The following is a 20657-nucleotide window of genomic DNA, read 5'->3' on the forward strand; positions in this document are numbered from 1 at the left end:
CTATACACAGTTCTTCAAAGAAAACTACATATCTGCTCCTGACGAGCTTCTTCTCGGTCGGATCCTAGAATCTGTAACCGAACTTTTCATCACCGTACCCCAAGAACACACATTGCCTAATCTTCATATCGAGCTTCGACCTCTCGTCCTTTGGTACGTGAACGGATGCCCTGCATCCAAACACCCTGAGATGACTGTCCGATGGATCATGTCCAGTCCACACCTTCTCAGGTACTTCTCCATTCAACGGAGCTAATGGAGACCTGTTTATCAGAGACACTACTGCGCGCATTGCTTCTCCTCAGAACGTCTTGTGCAATTTCGCATGGGATAACATGCATTTGACTCTCTCTACAATAGTGCGATTCATTCGCTCAGCCACACCATTATGCTGGGAGTCTTGGGAACCGTCTGTTCATGTCGTATACCCAGGGACTTACAATACTCATGAAAGTCGCCAATGTATTCATCACCATTGTTAGTGCGGATGCAGTTCAATGATCTACCTGTCTCTCTCTCGACTATAACATGAAACAATTTAAATACACCAAAGACCTCGTCTTTGGATTTCGAAGTATAAACACAAGCCCTCCTAGATGCATCATCTATAAAAGTAACAAAATATAATGCCCCACCCAAGGTTTTTGTCCTCATAGGACCACAAACATCAGAATAAACCAAATCTAATGTATGCACTTTATTAATATGAGAAACAGATTTAACGAATGAAACTCTATGCTGTTTCCTTGATAAACAATCAAGACAGGTTTTGAGAGGTATACCTGTCACGTCTGGAAGGAGCCGCTTCCTTGTTAGTACCTGAAGCCCCTTTTCACTCATGTGGCTTAGACGCCTGTGCCACATGTCAATAGCTGAATCTTCCGCTGCGTTCAACCCACCCTTGTATACACTGACACTTGTCTTGTAAAGGGTGCAACACTTCTTTCCTCTGACTGCGATCAACGAACCCTTGATGAGATTTCAGCGCCCACCAGCAAACCGGCTTTCATAGGCATCATCATACAGCCTTCCCGTCGACATCAAGTTGAGGCGAAGGTCTGGGATATGCCTCACATCCCTGAGAACCAATGTGCAGCCCACATCGGTCTTCACACAAATATCACCGACCCCTACGATCTTCGATACGTTAGAATTTTTCATCTTCACGGTCCCATAGTCACCTGACTTGTAGCTTGTGAAGAAGTCCTCACGTGGAGTCGCATGAAAAGAAGCTCCCAAGTCAATCACCTATTCGGTGTCCTGATTCGTAATCGTGAGACATAATCGTGATATGCTGAAAGAATAACTACAACTTCGCCATCTGAAGCGATCGCAGTGAAATCTGATTCATCTTCTTTCTCCTTTCCTTTTCCTTTCTTGACGTTCTGATTTTTACGACATTCATACTTATAGTGGCCCTTCTTGCCACAATTCCAGCATTCAACATCCTTCTTGGTACTCGACTTGCCTCTTGATTTATCTCGGGCCTTCCCGCCCTTCCTGTTCTTTCCTCTCCCCCGTTCCTGTGTCACAAGGGCCTCTTGCTGAGTAGACCCCTGAGACTTCCTCCTTGTCTCCTCATTGAAGAGACAGCTAGTAACCTGTTCCATGGAAATCTTTCTGTCTGGCGTGGAGTTACTTAGAGACACCACTAATGTCTCCCAACTGTCAGATAATGAACTAAGCAATAGCAAAGCCTGCAATTCATCATCCAGGACCATCTTCATAGAAGAGAGTTGATTCACTATATTGCTGACCTCATTCATGTGCTCGGGCAAAGAACCACCATCTTTGAAGTTGAGATCCACAAGTCGCCTTATCAGAAAAATCTTATTATCGACTATTTTCCTCTCATACATCCCTTCCAATTTCAGCCATAGGCTAGCGGCTGAGGTTTCTGTAGACACATGGTGGAATATGGAATCGTCCAACCATTGTCTAATAAACTCCATCGCCTTCCGGTCCATCTTCTTCCAATCATCATCAGACATATCATTGGATTTTGCTGATATGCCTAAAATTGGAGAATATAGGTCTTTACAATAAAGTAAGTCCTTCATCTTAGTCTTCCATGTGGTCCAGTTAGAACTATTGAGACTGATCATACTTGATGAGTCACATTCCATAATTCAAAACCGATCCTACCCGTTCAATGAACTTAGCTTTGATACCACTTTGTTGGGGGCCTTGTACAAAACCTTAGGATCTAGCCTCCTAAAACAAATCAGAATTATGGGATAATAATACAATGAAAAAAATCAAAGCATAAACTATACCATACAAGAGATTTTTACGTGGAAAACCCTCAAATAGGAAAAAACTATGTGACCTCGTCCAGATCAACAATCCACTATGAAGTAGAACATTACAACCTTCTTTACTTACGCAGGAGTGGATAAACAATAAGAGAAACAAAGAAAACGGAGAGATATCACCAATTACGAGGACGTGGAAGCGTTGAGATATGGTAGATCACCTCTACGAGCATAACTTCCCTTCCACAAGCTTCCTCTCTCTCTCTCTCTCTCTCTCTCTCTCTCTCTCTCTCACATACACACACACACACCTTTGATAGCCCTAAACCCTTTAGCAAACCCTTGCAAAGCTTTAGGAAACCCTCTTACCTTAGCTCTTGCATACCTTAGAAAACCCTAGGGACCTCTTATTTATAGTTTAGGAAACTCTCTTTCGCACCCTTACGAAAGCCGCCTCAAAATTCAGAATCCCGCACAAAATCGGACTGAAATATGCGTAACCAGGACTGGTCGTGCAGGCTGCAGGACTGGTCGAGCACTGTTCACAGAGCTCGCTGAACTTTGAGTCGAGTGACTCAGGACTGGTCGAGCACTGTTCACTCGACCGATCGAGCAGGCTGTAGGACTGGTTGAGTAGCGTAGGAATTCCACTGTTTATGCCATCCGAACTGCACCTCATCTCCTCTAACCTAAGGAGGAAAACCCCATCAAAAAATCCATTTTATTTATGTTTTATTATTTATAATTAAATTTAGTTCAATCATAACTTTTTATCCATTGAGTTATAGGAGCCGTGCCCAACATGAAAAGGGCTTAGAAAAATGATGGAAATAAGGTGGTTAGGCTGAATTAGACACTTACTATTTTCGTCCTCCTTCCCTACACCAGGCTACTCTATCAGAAGCTTGGGCCATAAAGGGAGGCTTTTTAAAAGTGCAACGACTTTCAAGCTAGCCAGCTAAAAAACATACGAGGGTGCTAGTATGGAACTGCTTTTCAGCAGCCATTTCTAGCTGGAAACATAACTGGTTAATTCCACTTTCTTACAGTTACAATTACAATTCAACGAAATAGTGCATCCAAACACACCCCTCAATTACTCAACTAGTGCAATTCTTGAAAATTTCCAATCCCAAATGCCAAGATTTTCAACTTGAAGCACAATTTCGCATATATCAATATAATTATTACAAAGATCCTTTGGAATTTGAAAGTATCCAAACATACATTAAAATGCGTGTAATCACAAGGAAAAAAAAACCCAGAAATGAAGCTGTAAAACTCGCCCGAACTTATTCAATTCATCCATACTCATCACCCCGCTCGTCTCAAGAACGACAGAACCTTAAAAGCTCTCTCGGTTTCTCTCTCGATCTCTCATTTCTTGTTCATTCTGTTTACTTGAAGAATCTTCACATTATCTGATTTTGGCGTGTTTGGCAGGCCTAACAAGTAGGAAGATCACTTGGGGGCGGTATAAGCGATTCTTTGGGGCCTTTTCCGTTGTCTACTAAAAATGCCATTTTCAGACCCCATGTCGTGTGCACTTCCAAATGACAATGCAAGAACCAAACACCTACAATCATAGAATACAAATTCCATAATCAGAAGATGTAATTAAGATCTAATCTATGTTTGATGATACTTAAGAATGAATTAGATACAAATGATTTTTATTGGAATAGAAAAAATATTAAGAGCTAAAAGGGAAAGCGGCCCATGGTTCGGAGATCCAGACCATTGATCTGATGGTCCACATTTTAGATGTGGGTGCCTCAAAAATCTCCATGATTGAAAATCCTCCTCATGCTTTCATCTTTGAACATTTTTATTTTTATTTTTAAAATAATTCTTGGAACATGGAGATGGTTCATGTGTTGCTTATTAACCATCTATTTGTAGGCCACTAATCAAATGGTCTAGATCTTTGATGTAGAGTGGGACGTGGACACTTTCATGTCCAAGATGGACTAGAGAAGGCCAGATCGAAGGCGGAAGTGATCAGGACCATCATAATATTAAAATAGGCATATCTCACAAACTTGAATGAGTTACTCGACATACCATATATGATTTTATCATATAGGGTAGGATAAGCTACTTTAGCCAACCAACCCTACTATGCCGGGTTGCCGAGATTTCATCATATCAACAACGGTCGAAAATCCATTTTATTTCTGTTTTTCCTATTTATAATAAGTTTTAGTTGGATCATAACTTTTGATCCATTGGGTTTTAAGAGTTGTGTCCAACATTAAAAAGGCGAATTTAGGAGAACAACATGGTTAGGCCCAATAGGACACTTACTACTCTTGACCAAAAACCAAGAAATCAAGTAGAAATCATGACTATATATAAATAGTAAGTTTAGTATTTATACTAAGTCACGATTTTTAGGGAGTTTGAGTTTGTCATCACTATTAAAGGATTGTCAATTCGTTTTTATCCATCAATCAATTTATTTTCAATTTTATTAGAATTTATTTATATTTTCTATATCTTTTTGTGGATTCGGGGAATCTATATGAGTTCAGAGAAGCTATGTGGATTCAGAATAATTATCCCCTGCGGAAGACGGTGCTCGACCCTGCATCAATCTTCCAATGGAGAAACACAAACAAGCATGTCAACGGGTTTTACGACTCGACTGAGTCAAGTTGAGACTTGGACGAGTTGAGCTGGATTAGACTTGACTGAGTCTGAGTTGACTCAGAGAATTCATCAATCCATTCTGGAACTTGTGTATTTTATTTTTATTTTTTCTGTTGAGAGAGGATTTACCTGGATTATCAGCTCTGAATCGGATAGCGGTCCATCCACCTGACGGGACCCCAATCGTATTCCTCTCAACGGGGTCGACCAGATTGAAATTAGCAGGATCGGTTGTCGCATTGAAATTCCCCACCCCCCTTCCAACCCCAAAGAAATTGAACCCATGCAAATGGATCGGGTGATTCTCGGGGGCGATAAAACCCGTATCTTGTAGGACGAGCTGAACCGTTGAATTGTATGCAAGCTTGTATACTCTCGTCCCGTTCAGTGTCTGAAGGTTTGTAGGAAGTGTGCCGGTGTAATTGAACGTGATCAAAGGGTTGCCTGGAAAATCAGTGGTGTATACGCCACTTATGTTGAAATAGTGAGCTTGAAGAATAGCGGTTGTTGGCATCACAAAACTCACATTGTTCATAGCGGCTACGGCCCGGCTCCCGTTTACGCACGTCGAGCATGGATTGACTCCCATGCCGGCGGTGAAGAAAAGGGAGTGATCAATGGTCAGTGGAACATTGGCCGGGAACGCCTTTGAATTCAGGCTTCGAAGGGCTAATATGAAGTTGTTCGCTACCGGAGTGGCGTTTTGGGGAGGTGGGGTAGTGAGTGTAGTTGCTGATGTGGCAAGTGTGCCTGAGTAGTGTACGGTGGCGGTGCCGGTCATGTTATCGACAGCGACGATTGGAGTGTCCATGAATGGGGATGCGGTGATTAGGTATCGTCCCAAGCTTTGATTGGCGGTTAGGAGGACGTTAGTGGTCTGGCCTGGTGTGATGAGGATGGTGTCGATCTTGAAGGGCTTGACGTAGACGGCGTCTACCTCGACGACGGTCAGCGAGTGTCCGGCCACCTTGAAGAAAAGCTCTTCATTGAGGGCAGCATTGATGATTCGGAGGAGGTATGTCTTGCTAGGCTCTACTTGTAACTTGTAACCCCCTGCAAATGATAGAAAGCGCGCCAATGTTAGTTTCAAATATGTGTTTGGTAAATGGGCTTGACCCATTTCAGAATTACCAAATTGCCAGTTTGGTCTGGAACTCGGACTGAGTCAACTCAGGAAACTCAGGAAAGTTATATAATGTGGAAGACCTGGTGATGTTTTTATTACCTTGTTGAGAGCAATTTGAGAGTGGGCCAGGATGACCGTTGATCGTGTGGGCATCTGATACGTTTGGCGCCTGGCCGGCCGCCATGGCTGTATTGATCACAGCTTCAACATCCGACGTCCACCATTCGCCTACAGTTTTGGAAATAAAAACAGAAAATTACATCCAATGCGGGCCCCTAGTCGAGCAGCAATGATCAAGTGTCATGGATTAAAGACTCAACGACTCAGATCGACTCGTCTAGTCCTGATGCTGAATTGGATTAGACTTGACCAAGATTGAGTCGACTCGGACGAGTTACAACTGAGTCACACGAATCGTCAATCCATTGTAAGAGTGACTGAATTCCAAGGGTGCAATACAGTGAGGGCAGAAAGCCCACTAATTGCCCGTCCATGAGTTTTCAGGCCCAATAACCAAGTGGGCCCCACCTGAAAATTTTACTAGTGGGCCATGATTTAGTTTGGGCCCATCACAAACTGGGAATTGAATTGCACAGTACTCACCCAATATGATGATTTCTTCCTTATCGGGCTTTGGGAACGGATACGGAACGCCGAGCTTGGGTAGGATGACGATGGCACCATGCACGGTGGCTCGTAGCCAGAGGACGTGAGCGTGCCACAGAAGTGTGCCTCTTTGGCCCGTGATAGTGAAGTTGTATACGTAGCTTTGACCGGTCTGGATCGGGCATTGTGTGATGTATGCTGGCCCATCAAACCAACCTGTTTGGAGCTGTCGGACTCCGTGCCTGCATCAGTCACAACCATCAAATTTCTTCATCTTTGATCATGCAGGAGAGATACATAAATAGGATTGGTTGGCCCATTGGGTTTGGGCCCGACCCACCTCAAGGTGCGGCTGAAACTTCAGTTTCAATTCTAGGGTTGAGTTGTACATGAGTCAAACCGAGTCAAACATGGCACAGCTCGGCTCAGCTTGGCCAGTAGCTATCCCTATCTTGAACTCGGCTCAGCTCAGTTCTGAATCCTGACTGGCTAGCTTGGTTCAGTTTGGTTACCAACTTGGACTAGTTCGAGATTGAGCAACATTTTCTCAAACACATAAAGTGCATTTTTTATTTCTCACATAATGTAAAATAGTAATATTAAATACTTGGTGGGCAGCATCAAAATCAAGATTTGAAAGCAATTTTATAATGTAAAGATTTTTTTTTCACAGTGATTTGTTTCATATCCATTCCTTCCTCGCCACTAGCTGATCTTACAGAGAATGTATGCACCCGAAACAACACTTCGTTGAGTCATTTCATCAAACACTAGACGAACAACATCGATATCAAAATAATCGAGTCACTGAGCCGATTCGAGTTGAGGTTTGATCTGACTCGAGTCGAGCTTGAGCTTGGTTTGAAATTTTTTCAAGCTCCAAAAATCAACTCGACTCGGTCCGAATCTAATTTTGAGCCAAGGCGAGTCAAGCTTTTCCGAGTCGAGTTGAGCAAGCTGACTGAGCTAACTCGACTCATGTCCAACTCTAGACTACGGGTTGGACCTGTGCCCATATTAGCCCAGTTATTTACAGACTCCAGCCAGTCCTGCCCCACTTGTGACTCATGCCTTTAAATCAAGATCCATTAGTAAATGGACCATGAGTGGGCCTAAATTCAGGCCTATTTGATAAACAGGCTAGGAATGAGGAGTGTAAATGAGATAGGCGCATATCAGACTCCGTGACTGGCATGTGTGGTAGAAAACAGGGCCCTGAGAAGGCCCAGATGGATCTATTAGTGTTTTGGTTTGAGGCCCAGTGGCCCACTAGCCAAGTATCCATCCTGACTTAGATAGATAAGCCAACTCAGTGACTCGTCCGAGTTGGGATGAGTCAACCCATTCAAGCCAAGCCACCCATTTTTTCAATACTGACTTTGGGTGATTGGATTTGAAAGAGACTGAGTCAACTCGGTCGAGTCACATCCGACACAGATGAGTCATCCATACAATGGTTCCTCTGATGTGAATCCTCACCAGTGAATGGTAACGTTGTATTTGACGTGATTAGTGACCTTGACAATCACGTTATCACCCTCCCTTGCATAGAGAGTGGGCCCTGGGAATCGACCGTTGACGGTGACGATCGGCTTCGTTTGACACAGCCGCGTTTTATTCCTCAACACCACCTGCGCACGTTAGCCATGCAACTTGCAATAATTATTTCCAATATCACTTATGATATTATATGAGAGGGGTTACCATCCATTAAAACATTCAAAATCATTTTTTGGGTCGTCCAAGATGTCGTTTACAAATTCAGCCCATCCATTATGTGTGTCCCACTTGGATAAGAGGTCAGACCAAGTATCCGCAGTCAAATTTCAGATGAGCCCCACCAAGTGCTTTTATATATTTTAGGCATGTCTTCACATGATTTTAAATGATATGGCTCACTTGAGTTCGGTACACGAATGATTTTTGAGATATCTCATAATTTAAAAGAGACCATCAAATGCATGGTATTGATGTTTGACATACATCATAGTGGAGCCCACACAGCACAACCTCATGGGGAGTTTCATGAGCTCCACGTTATAGAACCTTTTCATATATATATATATATAAACTAAAATCAGGAGCACAAGTTCAGTGCGCACGTTAAGCACCGAGAGTTGTGTACACACCCTCTTCCACCAGACGGTGGGTAGGGATCTCTCAATCATTTCTAAATGTTGATTTTTTAAAATCTCCATTTGAAAATGTGTGCTAAGATTCTCGCCCTTCATGGATGGATGGTGAGAGATGTGTACACATTGTGCCCATGCAATAATGCCTCTACGAACTGGAAAAAAGTAGTTTTTGAGATTTTATAGAATAATCCTTTTATGTACTGAAACGTCAGGAAAATACTTTTTGAGAACTGAAATGTTAGTTTTTGAAAAGTAGTAGAATAATACCTTTATGAACCGACGTGTCAAGAAAGTACTTTTTAAGCAGTGAAATTATAATAATGGATAGAATGTGAGGCCCACATGATATTTTTATGAAATTTAACTGCTCCAGTAGATGTAACTTTCCGTTATAATGTTCAAATGAATAAAAAAAACATTTGGTGAATCGGTTAGAAAGATTTTTGGTCCATGCTATCATTATGATGGGATGTGTGTTTAATAAGATAGATGTTATACATGTATATTGTAAAAATCTCTTCCTTTATTATTTTTTAAAGAAAAATAATATATGAGAAGACTTTAATAACTTCACTTTCCATATAGTATTGTTGAATCAGTTGGTAAATTTGAAATTTATGAGTAATTCTTTAGTAAAAATCTTACATATACAGGCACTTGATTGACTGCCTCAGTGAAATTTCTAAACCATTGGATAGCTGGGTGGGCCACAATGTTAAGTTCATCCCAACCATTGGTATGCTTCCAACATGCACTTGGGAAAATGCATTAAAACACATTGTTATATACTAGCATCCAAACGCATCTTAATTTTAACTTGTTTGTTGGAAAAAAAAATAAAATTCAAGCTTTTCCAACCATATCATCAAATGGAAAAGGACAGCACTTGATAACGGGTGTAATTTTGGCAGAGAAAATGGTACACATGAAGGAAAAAAATGAATAGTTAGAAGGAATTTGGTCAGTGGTCCACATTCGACATCAACATGTGGGCCGGCCCCTCCTGATAACTGGACCTCGCCAACTTTCCAATCATTACACTTATGTCATGTGGCCCACTAATGAATGGCCTAGGTCTCTCACACATGTTCACATAGGCTCATTTCAAAAAACCAGGACCCGGGCAAATCACATCATGTAATGACTCTATGATCATCTTCCTTGATTTCCAAAAAATGGTTTGGCAACCCATGTGAGTCTTTGTGCATAAGAAGCATACCGCATGCATAACGGGCCAGACAACATGGCCCAATGTAATATATATATATATATATATATATATATATATATAAAGAGAAAGAGAGAGTGTGTGTGTGTCATGCTCACCTGCCTACTTTCTTATGCCAGCACCCGTGTGTACTTTTGCATACATGTCATGGGCGCAAAATCTGAACGGTCCACGTGATGTGGCACCCCATGAAACCTGCGGGGCCCAACTTTAAGCCTGATCGGAAACTCTGTTGGGCCATAGCAAAGAGAAGCAAATCAAGGGAGTAATTATTTCCTTTTTTTGTGGCCCACCAAAGTTTTGGATTAGGCTTAAAATTGGAACCGAGCGGTTTCATGGGGGGCCACATCAGATGAATGGTTCAGATTTTACACTCACATCACATATCAAAAAGTGCTCACGGTTCTAGTGAGAACGCTGAGCATTTAAAAAAAAAAAGATACACAATCCACCATGCATGTGTGCACCATTTCAAACATGACCCAAAAACGATCTAAACACTTACATTGAACTTGTAGTGCCGAACTTTGCATTCTACAACCGTAGGAAGAAGAAGGCAAGACACCAACACCACAGTTCTAACCCAAGACTCCATGTGTGTGTCTCTCTCTCTCTCTCTCTCTCGCACACTATGTATGTATCGATATGTCTTAATATGCATGTATGACTGAACAACGCACCCTTATAAAGAGATGGGACGTTTTGGCTGCCAGGTCGTTTTTCCTAGTTAGGTGAAGTTGGGAGTCTTAAGAAACAAGGTTTTGTTTTTGTGGACAACTATACATTTTTCTTTTTCATTTCGTTTTCTGGTACACACCTTTCTTGCATATTACATAAAGCTGATCACTCTCACAGTATACTAATACAATTCCTTAAGCTAACTTAATTAGGACAATTTCGATTTTTGGACCTTAATCAAAATAGGTTGGTGAAAATTGTTTGCAAATGTCTTTACTAAGTAAGATCTTACATTGAAATTGTGTTTTGTTTTCTAGATGATGGATTTTTTTTTATTTTTTATTTGGTTAGGTCTATGCCACATGTGGGAGATCCTAGGCTGTTTGTCACGTGGGATACGTTGTGCAGGTGCCGCCATCGAGGTGTTTAGGTGGGACGGGGTAGGAATGTTTATGAAAGAAATGACGGTTCAAGGGAATATACGTACCGTTAGATTCTAACACCCCACCTGGAGAGGTGCCGAATGATTTTCAGAAAGGTCACATGTATGGAAAGCTGACGAGACTGTAAAACTGTATTTAAGGTTAATAGAGGGATTAGAATTCTATCACACTCCTTTTTCTAATTTATATTAATAAACTAATAGGAAAAAATATATAATGGCTCACCTGAGTTGGGGCTGAATCGGTTTGACTGGCTCGAGTTTGGGGTGATTGGTGGCATTGAGCCGGATTGGGTCGGACCAAAATTCCCAGTCTTAGAACCCTGTTTGTTACAATTATAAATCCTGACCTTGTTCTTCCTTAAATCCATTGGCACCATACTCATTAGATTTTGTTCATATTTCAAAGATTCAAATTGCATGCATGGTGGGCCATGCTGTGGATGGTGATGGGCCTTGCCATAGATGGAGGGTACACCAAAAATTATTCAAGATTAGAAGATCCTATCAATGGCCCATTAAACAATGGTTAAAGAAGATGGCCATGTTGGTGTATTATATCAAACCTCTTAATTGTATATTCTAATTATGAATTACACTTGATGTGTAGGCACTTTAGAAATTGTATGCAAGTCAAACATCAACAGCCTTTAATCCATTTAAAGGTCCACATATTCTTGAATTAAAGTAATTAGCAGTCAAGTCCTTACTAAGACCTATGCATTAATACTATATAACACTATATAATAAAAATCCAACTTAAGTTCTTGGATCTATTGAGATAGTTAATAAATGTGTAACTGAATACTATATAATAAAAATCCAACTTAAGTTCTTAGATCTATTGGTGTATATACATGCACACACCTATGCATGTATAAAGACAATCTCCCATGATACCGTAAAGGGATTTTGGTATTATATGAAAACCAATATGAGATGATCTGGATTTCCTGGATCCTCTGGTATTTATAAACTGATAGATTACAATAACCTTTGAATAAACTACATATTCAAATTAAACTTAAATTTGAAACCGCCGTACATATCTTGTTACATAGCCATTTCGAGGTAGTTGTGGCAGAGATGTGAATGGCCTTAGGATAAGCTGTTGGACTTATCTACCCAGCTATGATTTTCATAAAAATATTTTAGCTCTATAAGAATGGAAAAGTCAGAAAGACAAATTAACTAGAATTCAATGAACACTCTTTTGTACCTTCTCCTACTCGAGGTTAATTAAGTTGTGAGAAATCTTTTAATCTCTATTTAAAAGATAGATTATAATTTATGTGAGAGGAAGATCTAGATGCCTTGATATTTCCCTTGCACGAGGATCCGATGGCTTGGATATTTGTATTGCACGTGGGTCATTAGTAATCACGTGTGACATGTGTACATGGCCATTTAAAGAGGTACCTGAACATAATTATGCTTTTTTCACTAAGGATATATAGACCTCGAAGAATGAAATTGCCTATTAATTTGAAATGGCATAATCTTCAATAAATAAATAAATATAGAGAGGAATGCTCCGCTGCGGACTATTTCTTACTTAGCTTTCGTGAGAACTTTTTGAGAACTCATTTTAAGTAATATGAGCTTAAAATCTGAACCTTCCACCTGATGCACCACCTATGAAACCCCTAGCACCTAACTTTTACACTGATCCGAAACTTTGGTGAGTTATGATGAAAGAGAGGCAAATCAAAAGATGAAACTATTTTCTTTTGCCATGGCTCACTATAGTTTTTGATCATGATAAAAGTTGGGCCTTAAAAGTTTTTTGGGGTGCTGCATTAGGTGGACGTCTCTGATTTTGGACACATATTCTCAAAAATGAGTTCTCAAATAGTTCTCACGAGAACATATGAGAACCGTGAGCAAGTGATCATTCCTATATATAGAGAAAGAGAGAGGAATGCTCACTTGCACACTGGTTCAAACGGCCTTAAGTGCGAACCTCCACGTAAGACATGGATTGCATATTGACAATGTTGCAGCATGGCAGCTACTGACAGTGCTTTGTGGGCCTCATCATGATGTATGTATCTTATCCATGCCATCCATTCATTTTCCATACTATTTTATGGCATGAGCTCCAAAGTTGAGTAATATCTAAATCTCATATGAGCCACACTACAAGAAAGAGTGGTGATCATTGAACACTTATCATTAAAAACTTCTTAGGGTCCACAAAAGTTTTGGATTAAGTTGATATTTTCATTTTCTCTTCATTCAGGTGTGCGTGACTCACGACGTCTCCTGGGAGTTGGCTACCGAGAGTGCTCTGTTGGCTACGCATGCTAGCTATATATATGTTTTATCTGAGTGGTCCATCTATTTTTTTTCATATTATTATAGATTACTACTCAACAATGAAGGAGATCCAGGTCTCGAGTGGACCACACCACAAAAAAATAGTGACAATTGAATGCCCACCATTAAAAACTTCCTAAGGCTCACTATAATGTTTATTTTTCATCAAACCTGTTGATTAAGTGTGGCTGGGGCCCACAGAGCACCTTAGGTAGCCGCATTGCTACCAATGCTGTCAATATTCAATCCGTGTCTGACATGGAGTTTCGAACCAAAGGTAGTGCGAGCCGCGCAGGTGAGCATAGGGGTGTACATCGAGTCAAACCGAGTCGAGTTGGCCTCAGCTCGACTCGGCTCGGCCACTAGCTGACCTTAGCTCAAACTCGGCTCGACTCGGTCCACAAGCTTGACTGGCCAGCTTAGCTCGGTTTGGTCAGCAACTCAGGCCGAGTTTGAGCCAAGATCAAGCCGAGTTCACCACTGAGGCATTTTTAGAAACACCTAAATTGCACCTTCAAATTCCCTCTATCTCACATAAGCAATAGTTTTACAGGTATTTTATCAAACACCTTTTATGTAACATAAAAATAAAAAAAAAACCAAAGAAAAAAAGGATATTTGTTTTATGTACGTACCTTCCTTGCCACCAGCCACACTTCATTGAGTCATTTTATCAAACACTTGGTGAGCAACATCAATAGCAAAGTAACTGAGCCACCGACCTGGTTCGATTCGAGCTAGATTTGAACCGAGTTGCGTCGAGCTGGGCCAGCTCGAACTCATTTTCAAGCTCAAAAAAGTAGCTCGACTCAGTTCAAACTTAGCTTTGAGCCGAGTCAAATCAAGGTATTTCGAGTTGAGCCGAGTGAGCTAATGGAGCTAGCTCGGCTAATGTACACCCCTAGGTGAGCATTCCTCTGTGTACATACATACATACATGGTCTCACCTTTACACGTGTCATAGGAGTCTAATTCGAGTGGTACATGTGATGCGGCATCCATGAAACTTATAATATATATATATATATAACACTGACGCACGCACAATAACTTGTTTTGAAATGTGGTACCGCATCCATAAGGTACCGCTCCTTTAAAGGCACGCATACGTACCCGTGAACAACCCGGATAATCTACAGCATCTGTTTTACCACGCACACACAACAACCAATCTCCTTAGGCTAAGGATGTTGTACATGTGTCATCCACCCTGTCCATCAGGTGATAAATTTTGTATTCACCGTAAGAACAAAAGATCATCCTGATAATATATGAATATGGACCACACCAATGTTAAAAATGGAAAATTGTGCCTAAACCCTCTAAATTCACGCTTTGTGGCCCACCTGAGGTTTGGATCAAGATGATTTTTTTTTTTAATATTCACTTCATCCTTGTGATTCTAACCCGATGAATAGCTTTGATGAAAGATACAAAATATGGTGACCTCAAATACAAATCTATGGATGGTATTCCTTCTCCATTGTTTCCTGTGGTGTGGCCCACCTAACTTGGATCTATCTGAATTTTGTCCCTGATATGTAACATCTAGTATCGTACCTGATGGATGGAGTGGATTTGACATATACAAGATGGTGGAGTTCTGGTGATTTACGGGCTGGGTGAAACAGGTACTATAGAGGATTCCGGTCATGCACGTCTATGGCGTGCCTGCATGCAATTGAAGACGTCCTTTCCAAGCCTACTCGCGAGAAAGGAATGGAATCCTACTCGCCAGCACAAGAGGCAGAGCATCACTCATATGTCAGATCTGGGCCGTTCATCCGGCGTTTCCCACAGTCCATTTTGCCCAATCACGACGACTGATTTACTCACAAGTCAGGCCACACTAAAAAAATACGGATGGTTAAAAAATTAACCAAGGGCTCAGATTTATTTTCCTAGTGGGGCCAGCTGATGATCAGGGTAGTTGCATTTTTTTTTTTTTTTGGGATAAGCCCTTATAATAGGGTGGCCTACCTGATGAACGGCTCCGATCTCATGATCCCGCTAGTAAAGTCACGATCTTTGTGCGATCGGCCTTCTCGTTTCTGTTTCAAGATCAGTGCAGGTTCGTCAAAACATTATTGCTTCTGATTTGCCAAGTGGCACGTGTATGTCATGGCCCAGTAGCCAAGTTGTGCCGTCATTGGATAAATCGCACGTGTATATGATGGACGGTCATCGTACACTTAGCCCACCCAATGTTTGCGTGCTACTCAATCCAACACAAGGAAATACATATTAAATAACGGCTCATTCAATTAAAAGTGTGTGATGAAGATATTATTTGGGATGTCAGAGTTGTGCTGGAATGCATGGTTATCCGCCAGGTCAGTTGTACTATTACATCTTTAAATGTTTTGACTTGATTATTGAACCACCAATGTTATAACATTCAAGCAATATAAAAGTCAAAGATTAATTTTAATTTTTAATTTTTCCCTTAGCTAGTTAATTTTTTTTTCAACATTAATTATAGACCTTAGATTTCTCAGTAATACAATAATAAATGAAAATAATTAAAAAATGAAAGTTTGATTATCAATTTTTATGATTTATAATGAAGTTTAGTACATTAATGAGGAAAGAAAATAAGTAGAGAAATAAATAAAAGATAAATACATAAAATTGCTGGTATATATAAACAATCAAGACAAATGATTAAGACGATGTGATTGAGGTGTGGTCTTTTAAGTACTTAATTAATTAAAGATTCTACGATGCTGGGTCATAAATACTTACATTACTCTTAGGGTACTACAACGGTGTCACTAAACAATAGTGATCTAATTAAGCTACTTTAAACTCTAAATGTTTTTTAACAGTGTTGGACAAAAGTGAAAAGATCTAAAGCTAAATCTAAGATAAAATAGCATTGCACTATGAGGTAGTATGTTATGATTCGGTTGGTGTCTTGAGTATTTTTGAATGACCCGATGTAAATGGAATTGGGTAACGAGCATTTTTCTTTGTATTGAGTTAGTTTTAAGTGACAAGCCCGCACTTCTGAATTAATTGTTTATACTCGGTGTTGGGTGACCACCCGTATCGTGTTAATGCCTTCAAATGGATCAAGGAACACTAGTGAGAAGCCGCTGCGTGCTGCAACGAGCCACATGGTCTGGATAATGATTCGTGATATAACGACGATATCCTAACTTCGTCAACCTACTGTATGAATTGAGACTAATAATCACTTGGTTAATCATGTATATGTACGTAGATTGCAATTAGGCATTGAAATTACTTGTGAGGAAGTGTTGACATTTAAAAAATAAGCGTTAAAGTCACTTGTGAGGGAGTGTTGGATTGTAATGAACATACATCATTTCATCATAGTATTAATATACTTACTAACTAGATTATGAAATTGTTTGTTTGTTATGCTATCATTTCTTGTGCATAGTTGTATTAATAATATGTATAACTTGTTGGCGTTTGACACATTCTATTTGACATATACAGATAACTTAGGAATATGACCAGTCGGTGATGTGCTCGGGAAGCTTAATAGACCTCTAACTTTTTCCCGCTGGTCATCACTTTTGGAATTGTAGCTTTTGGATAGTAGCCTAATATTTTTTAGATTTGGATATATCGACATTATTTTGGTTCCGTTAAATTGAAATGTGTTACTCTAATTTCTTGTATATGAAATGAATATAAATCTAAATGAAGATATAAGTATATTTTTATTAGGTTAATACCTAGAAACTTGAGATCGAAATCTTCATACTTAAGTGTCAATTTTCAAGACGTTACACGAATATCTTAAATCTAATACATGGCCCAATTAAAGAGCATTCCACCGTCCACTCCAAAGTGTTATAATGGATACCAATTTCATACAACAACAAGGAAGGAAGAGGGAGGCAACAAAAACCTAAGCAAACCGATAGTGATGTGTCATTGACATCCACTCCGTCTATCATTTGAGCCAGCTTTGGTTAAGACTAAGCCCATACAGTGGGCAAATAAAAAACTTAAGTGGACCACACCACATGAAACAGTGAAAACACAACCTTGAAACTTGAGGCCCACCGTAACGATTATATGCCATCCAACCTGTTCATAAGGCTTGATCCAAAACTTAGGTGGGTCCAAGCAGGTTTCAATGGTGATCCCTAACCTACTACTCCCTGGGGCGTGGCCTACTTGAGTTTTGGATCGACCTGATTTTTGGCCTCACGTCCTAACATAAGCCAGTGCAGCATGCCATACAAACATCACGGTGGGTCCATGAGCGTTATGTTGACGGGCCACTACCAAGGTTAGGAAGAAATTTCTCGTCTTTCTGACTATAGGAGAGCCCTTTCTCCACAGTAGGCTAGGTAGGGCCCACCATAATGTTTGTGATAAATCCACTCCGTCCATCTGTTTTCTAAGTTCATTTTAGGAAATGAGGCTAACAACGAGGTTGATACAAAAATCAAAGAGGCCGCACCAGAGGGAAAAGTGGGAAAAAAAAAATGCTTACGGTTGAAACTTTCTTGGGTCCAGCTGGATGTTCATATGCCATCCAAACCTTTATAAGATCATATTCACTGGATGAACTGAAAACAGACCAAAAAAACTATCTCAGGTACAAAACTTCTGTGACTACAAGAATGTTTCAACGGTGGTCGTTCAATCCCCACTGTTTCCACTCTTGTGGCCCACTTGAGCTTTGGATCCTCCTAATTTTTGGTTTCATGGCTAAAATAATCTGAAAAAATGGATGGACGGGGTGGATTTGTCACAAACGTCAAGGAGGGATCCTCCTGGCTTCTCAGTGCAGGATCTTCCTTCCGAAGCGTTTGGCAAGTAATCCGCGTCCGTAACCAAGGGAGTGGTACGTTTTCATCGGGTCCGTCCATCTAGTGGGGCTTATCGTGGACGTGTTACCGTTAAAAACTCACTCCCATCAAAGAAGTTCTAGTAATCCATTGTCGCCACTAGCCTACTTGCATTTCTTACCGTCCCTTTAGATTCCAACGATTGGTGGTTAGGATCATCCGATTGGTGTAGTTTCTGAAAATAAAAATAAAAATAAACCATATGTGTGACTTGATCAACGGACAAGATTAACAGTTTCTCCAGCACATGTATGATGAAGAGAGGAGCCCACCAGATCCCGGTTTGACCAATTCTACCATACCACAGCCCCTAAAACTACCGCCAAAAACATATTTGTGGGACACCGTGGACTAGATCAGAACCATTCATTTGATGAGTCAAACCCTGACTGACCCATATTCCATAAATCAGACTGTTTCGGACAATCCCATCCCTTCAATCAGCTGGGCACTAATAGCCACTAATCAAGAACTGTCCATTTATGAAATGGTTACTACATTCCAATCAAAGCTACTCGTACGTAGCCAATCAACATCCAGGCCCACAAGATGACTCGTTGAAATCATTATCCACACGTGCCACGTGTATAGTAAAAATGTGGTGGGCCACATGCGCAAAAAAAAAAGGTTGTGCAGTGGTTTTCATTGAATGGTTAGGAGAGAGGTTAGTTGTTTGAAAGCTAAGATTAGAAGTGGGTAAGAGCGGACCAACCTTTCAACAGCAACGTTAGCTTTGTGTCCTTCTACATGTAGGATTCAGATTCTTCAATTGGGTCTTTGTAGAGATGATTGATGGTTGTGGTTTGCTTTGAAATCAAGCCAATACAAGTTAGTAGATGTTGGTTTTCCATGTTCTGTAGGGAATTTAAGGTTTTGGGTGATGATGTGTCACATCAGGGATATGTTTGGATGCACTATCAATTTGAATTGCAATAATTATTATTATTAGTTGAGAAATCCTCCATTGCTCTTAGGGTAATGTAAGTTATGGTGTAGCTAGTTACATTTGTGATATCTTAGTCTAATCTATTGATCTGAACCGTTTATTAAGTTCGGAACATATTTTATCTGCTATTATGAAAAAATTATACTGATCGTATGATCCAATCCATCCATGATTTATCAGTATTTTTTATAGTGGTTCGCTTTTTGAGCCATGGATGGGATGGTTGGGATTTCATGATAAAAGTGAATGTTTGGAAAAACAAGCGATCTAGGATGGGATTCAACAAATGGATCGATTGAATTGTTGATTAGACCTATTTTTATGTAAATGATCTAGACCGTCCAAACTAAAGGTTTAATGATTAGATGGTTGTGATTGTCGGGTGATTCTGATAATCACATAGTAGCCCATAAAATCTGTGTTCGACCTAGTGTACGGTCTAGATCAAGCGATTGAATTGTCTCAATGTCACAATGTAGCTAGGAGCATTATAACTTATGCTTTGAGAGCACTGGAGCATTTCTATCACTGGTTTGAGATTAAATTCTCTTCGGCTCTGAGAGCGCGGTCAGTGCAATGTAAGTTAGCCCTGCCAAGCTCACACGCTTGTGCAATACAGCTCATGTACACACCGCACATGTGCCAGCATGGCATGATAGGTCTGAGATCCAGTCCATCCATCAGAAAGGCATCACTATATTGATGTTCTAGACCTAGAATCAGGTTAATCCAGTGGTCAGGTGGGCTACAGTTTGCAAAACAAATAAACCACTCTGAAAAACACGGCTGCAGTTATTAATATTGGGGCCAACATATTGGGTGGTCGAGATTTATTATTGAGGTAACATGTAAGAATATCGGAACAACCTGATGGATGGATTGGATCTCTCATATATATGCCATGCTGGCAGATTTGTGGGGTGTACAAAAGCTTTGTTGCATACACGTGTGCACTTAACAACGCTTCTATGAGTAATATTGCTCGTAGTTGCATCTTGACATTAGACAATCCAATCCATGGATCCAGACCGTCCATTGGGTCCAACACAGATTTGATGGAAAACCATGCATATATCGCACTAATCTGACTACCACAACAATCTGATCATCACCCTTTAATATGGATTACCAAGATCATCTCCATAAAAACAGGTCCAACAAAATTCTATCAATCCATTTGTTGGGAACATCATAAATTTCTTATGATTCTAAAGAGTCATTTTTTAAGGAAATCCTAACCATTCCATGCATGCTTCCCAAAAAGAACGTAGGGTAGCAAAAACAAGGACAAATCAGGGATGGATGGGCCCATCTGATCCCTGTGATTTTTTCATCATAGACCAAAAAATATTTTCTAGACTTAATAGACAGTTCAGATCAATGGACTGGATTGTCCAAGTTCCAGGATGCAACTAGGAGCACTATAACCTAC

General features: G+C 40.4%; 1 protein-coding gene across 1 annotated transcript; it reads right to left on the minus strand.

The window, feature by feature from the left end:
- Window positions 1-3395: 3395 nt before the first annotated feature.
- On the minus strand, window positions 3396-10663 carry LOC131252635 (laccase-4-like). The gene is made up of 6 exons (XM_058253284.1): window positions 10508-10663; window positions 8119-8270; window positions 6637-6881; window positions 6133-6261; window positions 5037-5960; window positions 3396-3831 (listed from the first exon to the last, which is right to left on the minus strand). Exons 1-6 carry the CDS (start codon window positions 10661-10663, stop codon window positions 3701-3703), a joined length of 1737 nt encoding a protein of 578 aa, XP_058109267.1. The 3' UTR covers window positions 3396-3700.
- Window positions 10664-20657: the final 9994 nt, after the last annotated feature.

This window comes from Magnolia sinica, chromosome 8 (genome assembly GCF_029962835.1).
Source record: "Magnolia sinica isolate HGM2019 chromosome 8, MsV1, whole genome shotgun sequence".
Taxonomy (NCBI): domain Eukaryota; kingdom Viridiplantae; phylum Streptophyta; class Magnoliopsida; order Magnoliales; family Magnoliaceae; genus Magnolia; species Magnolia sinica.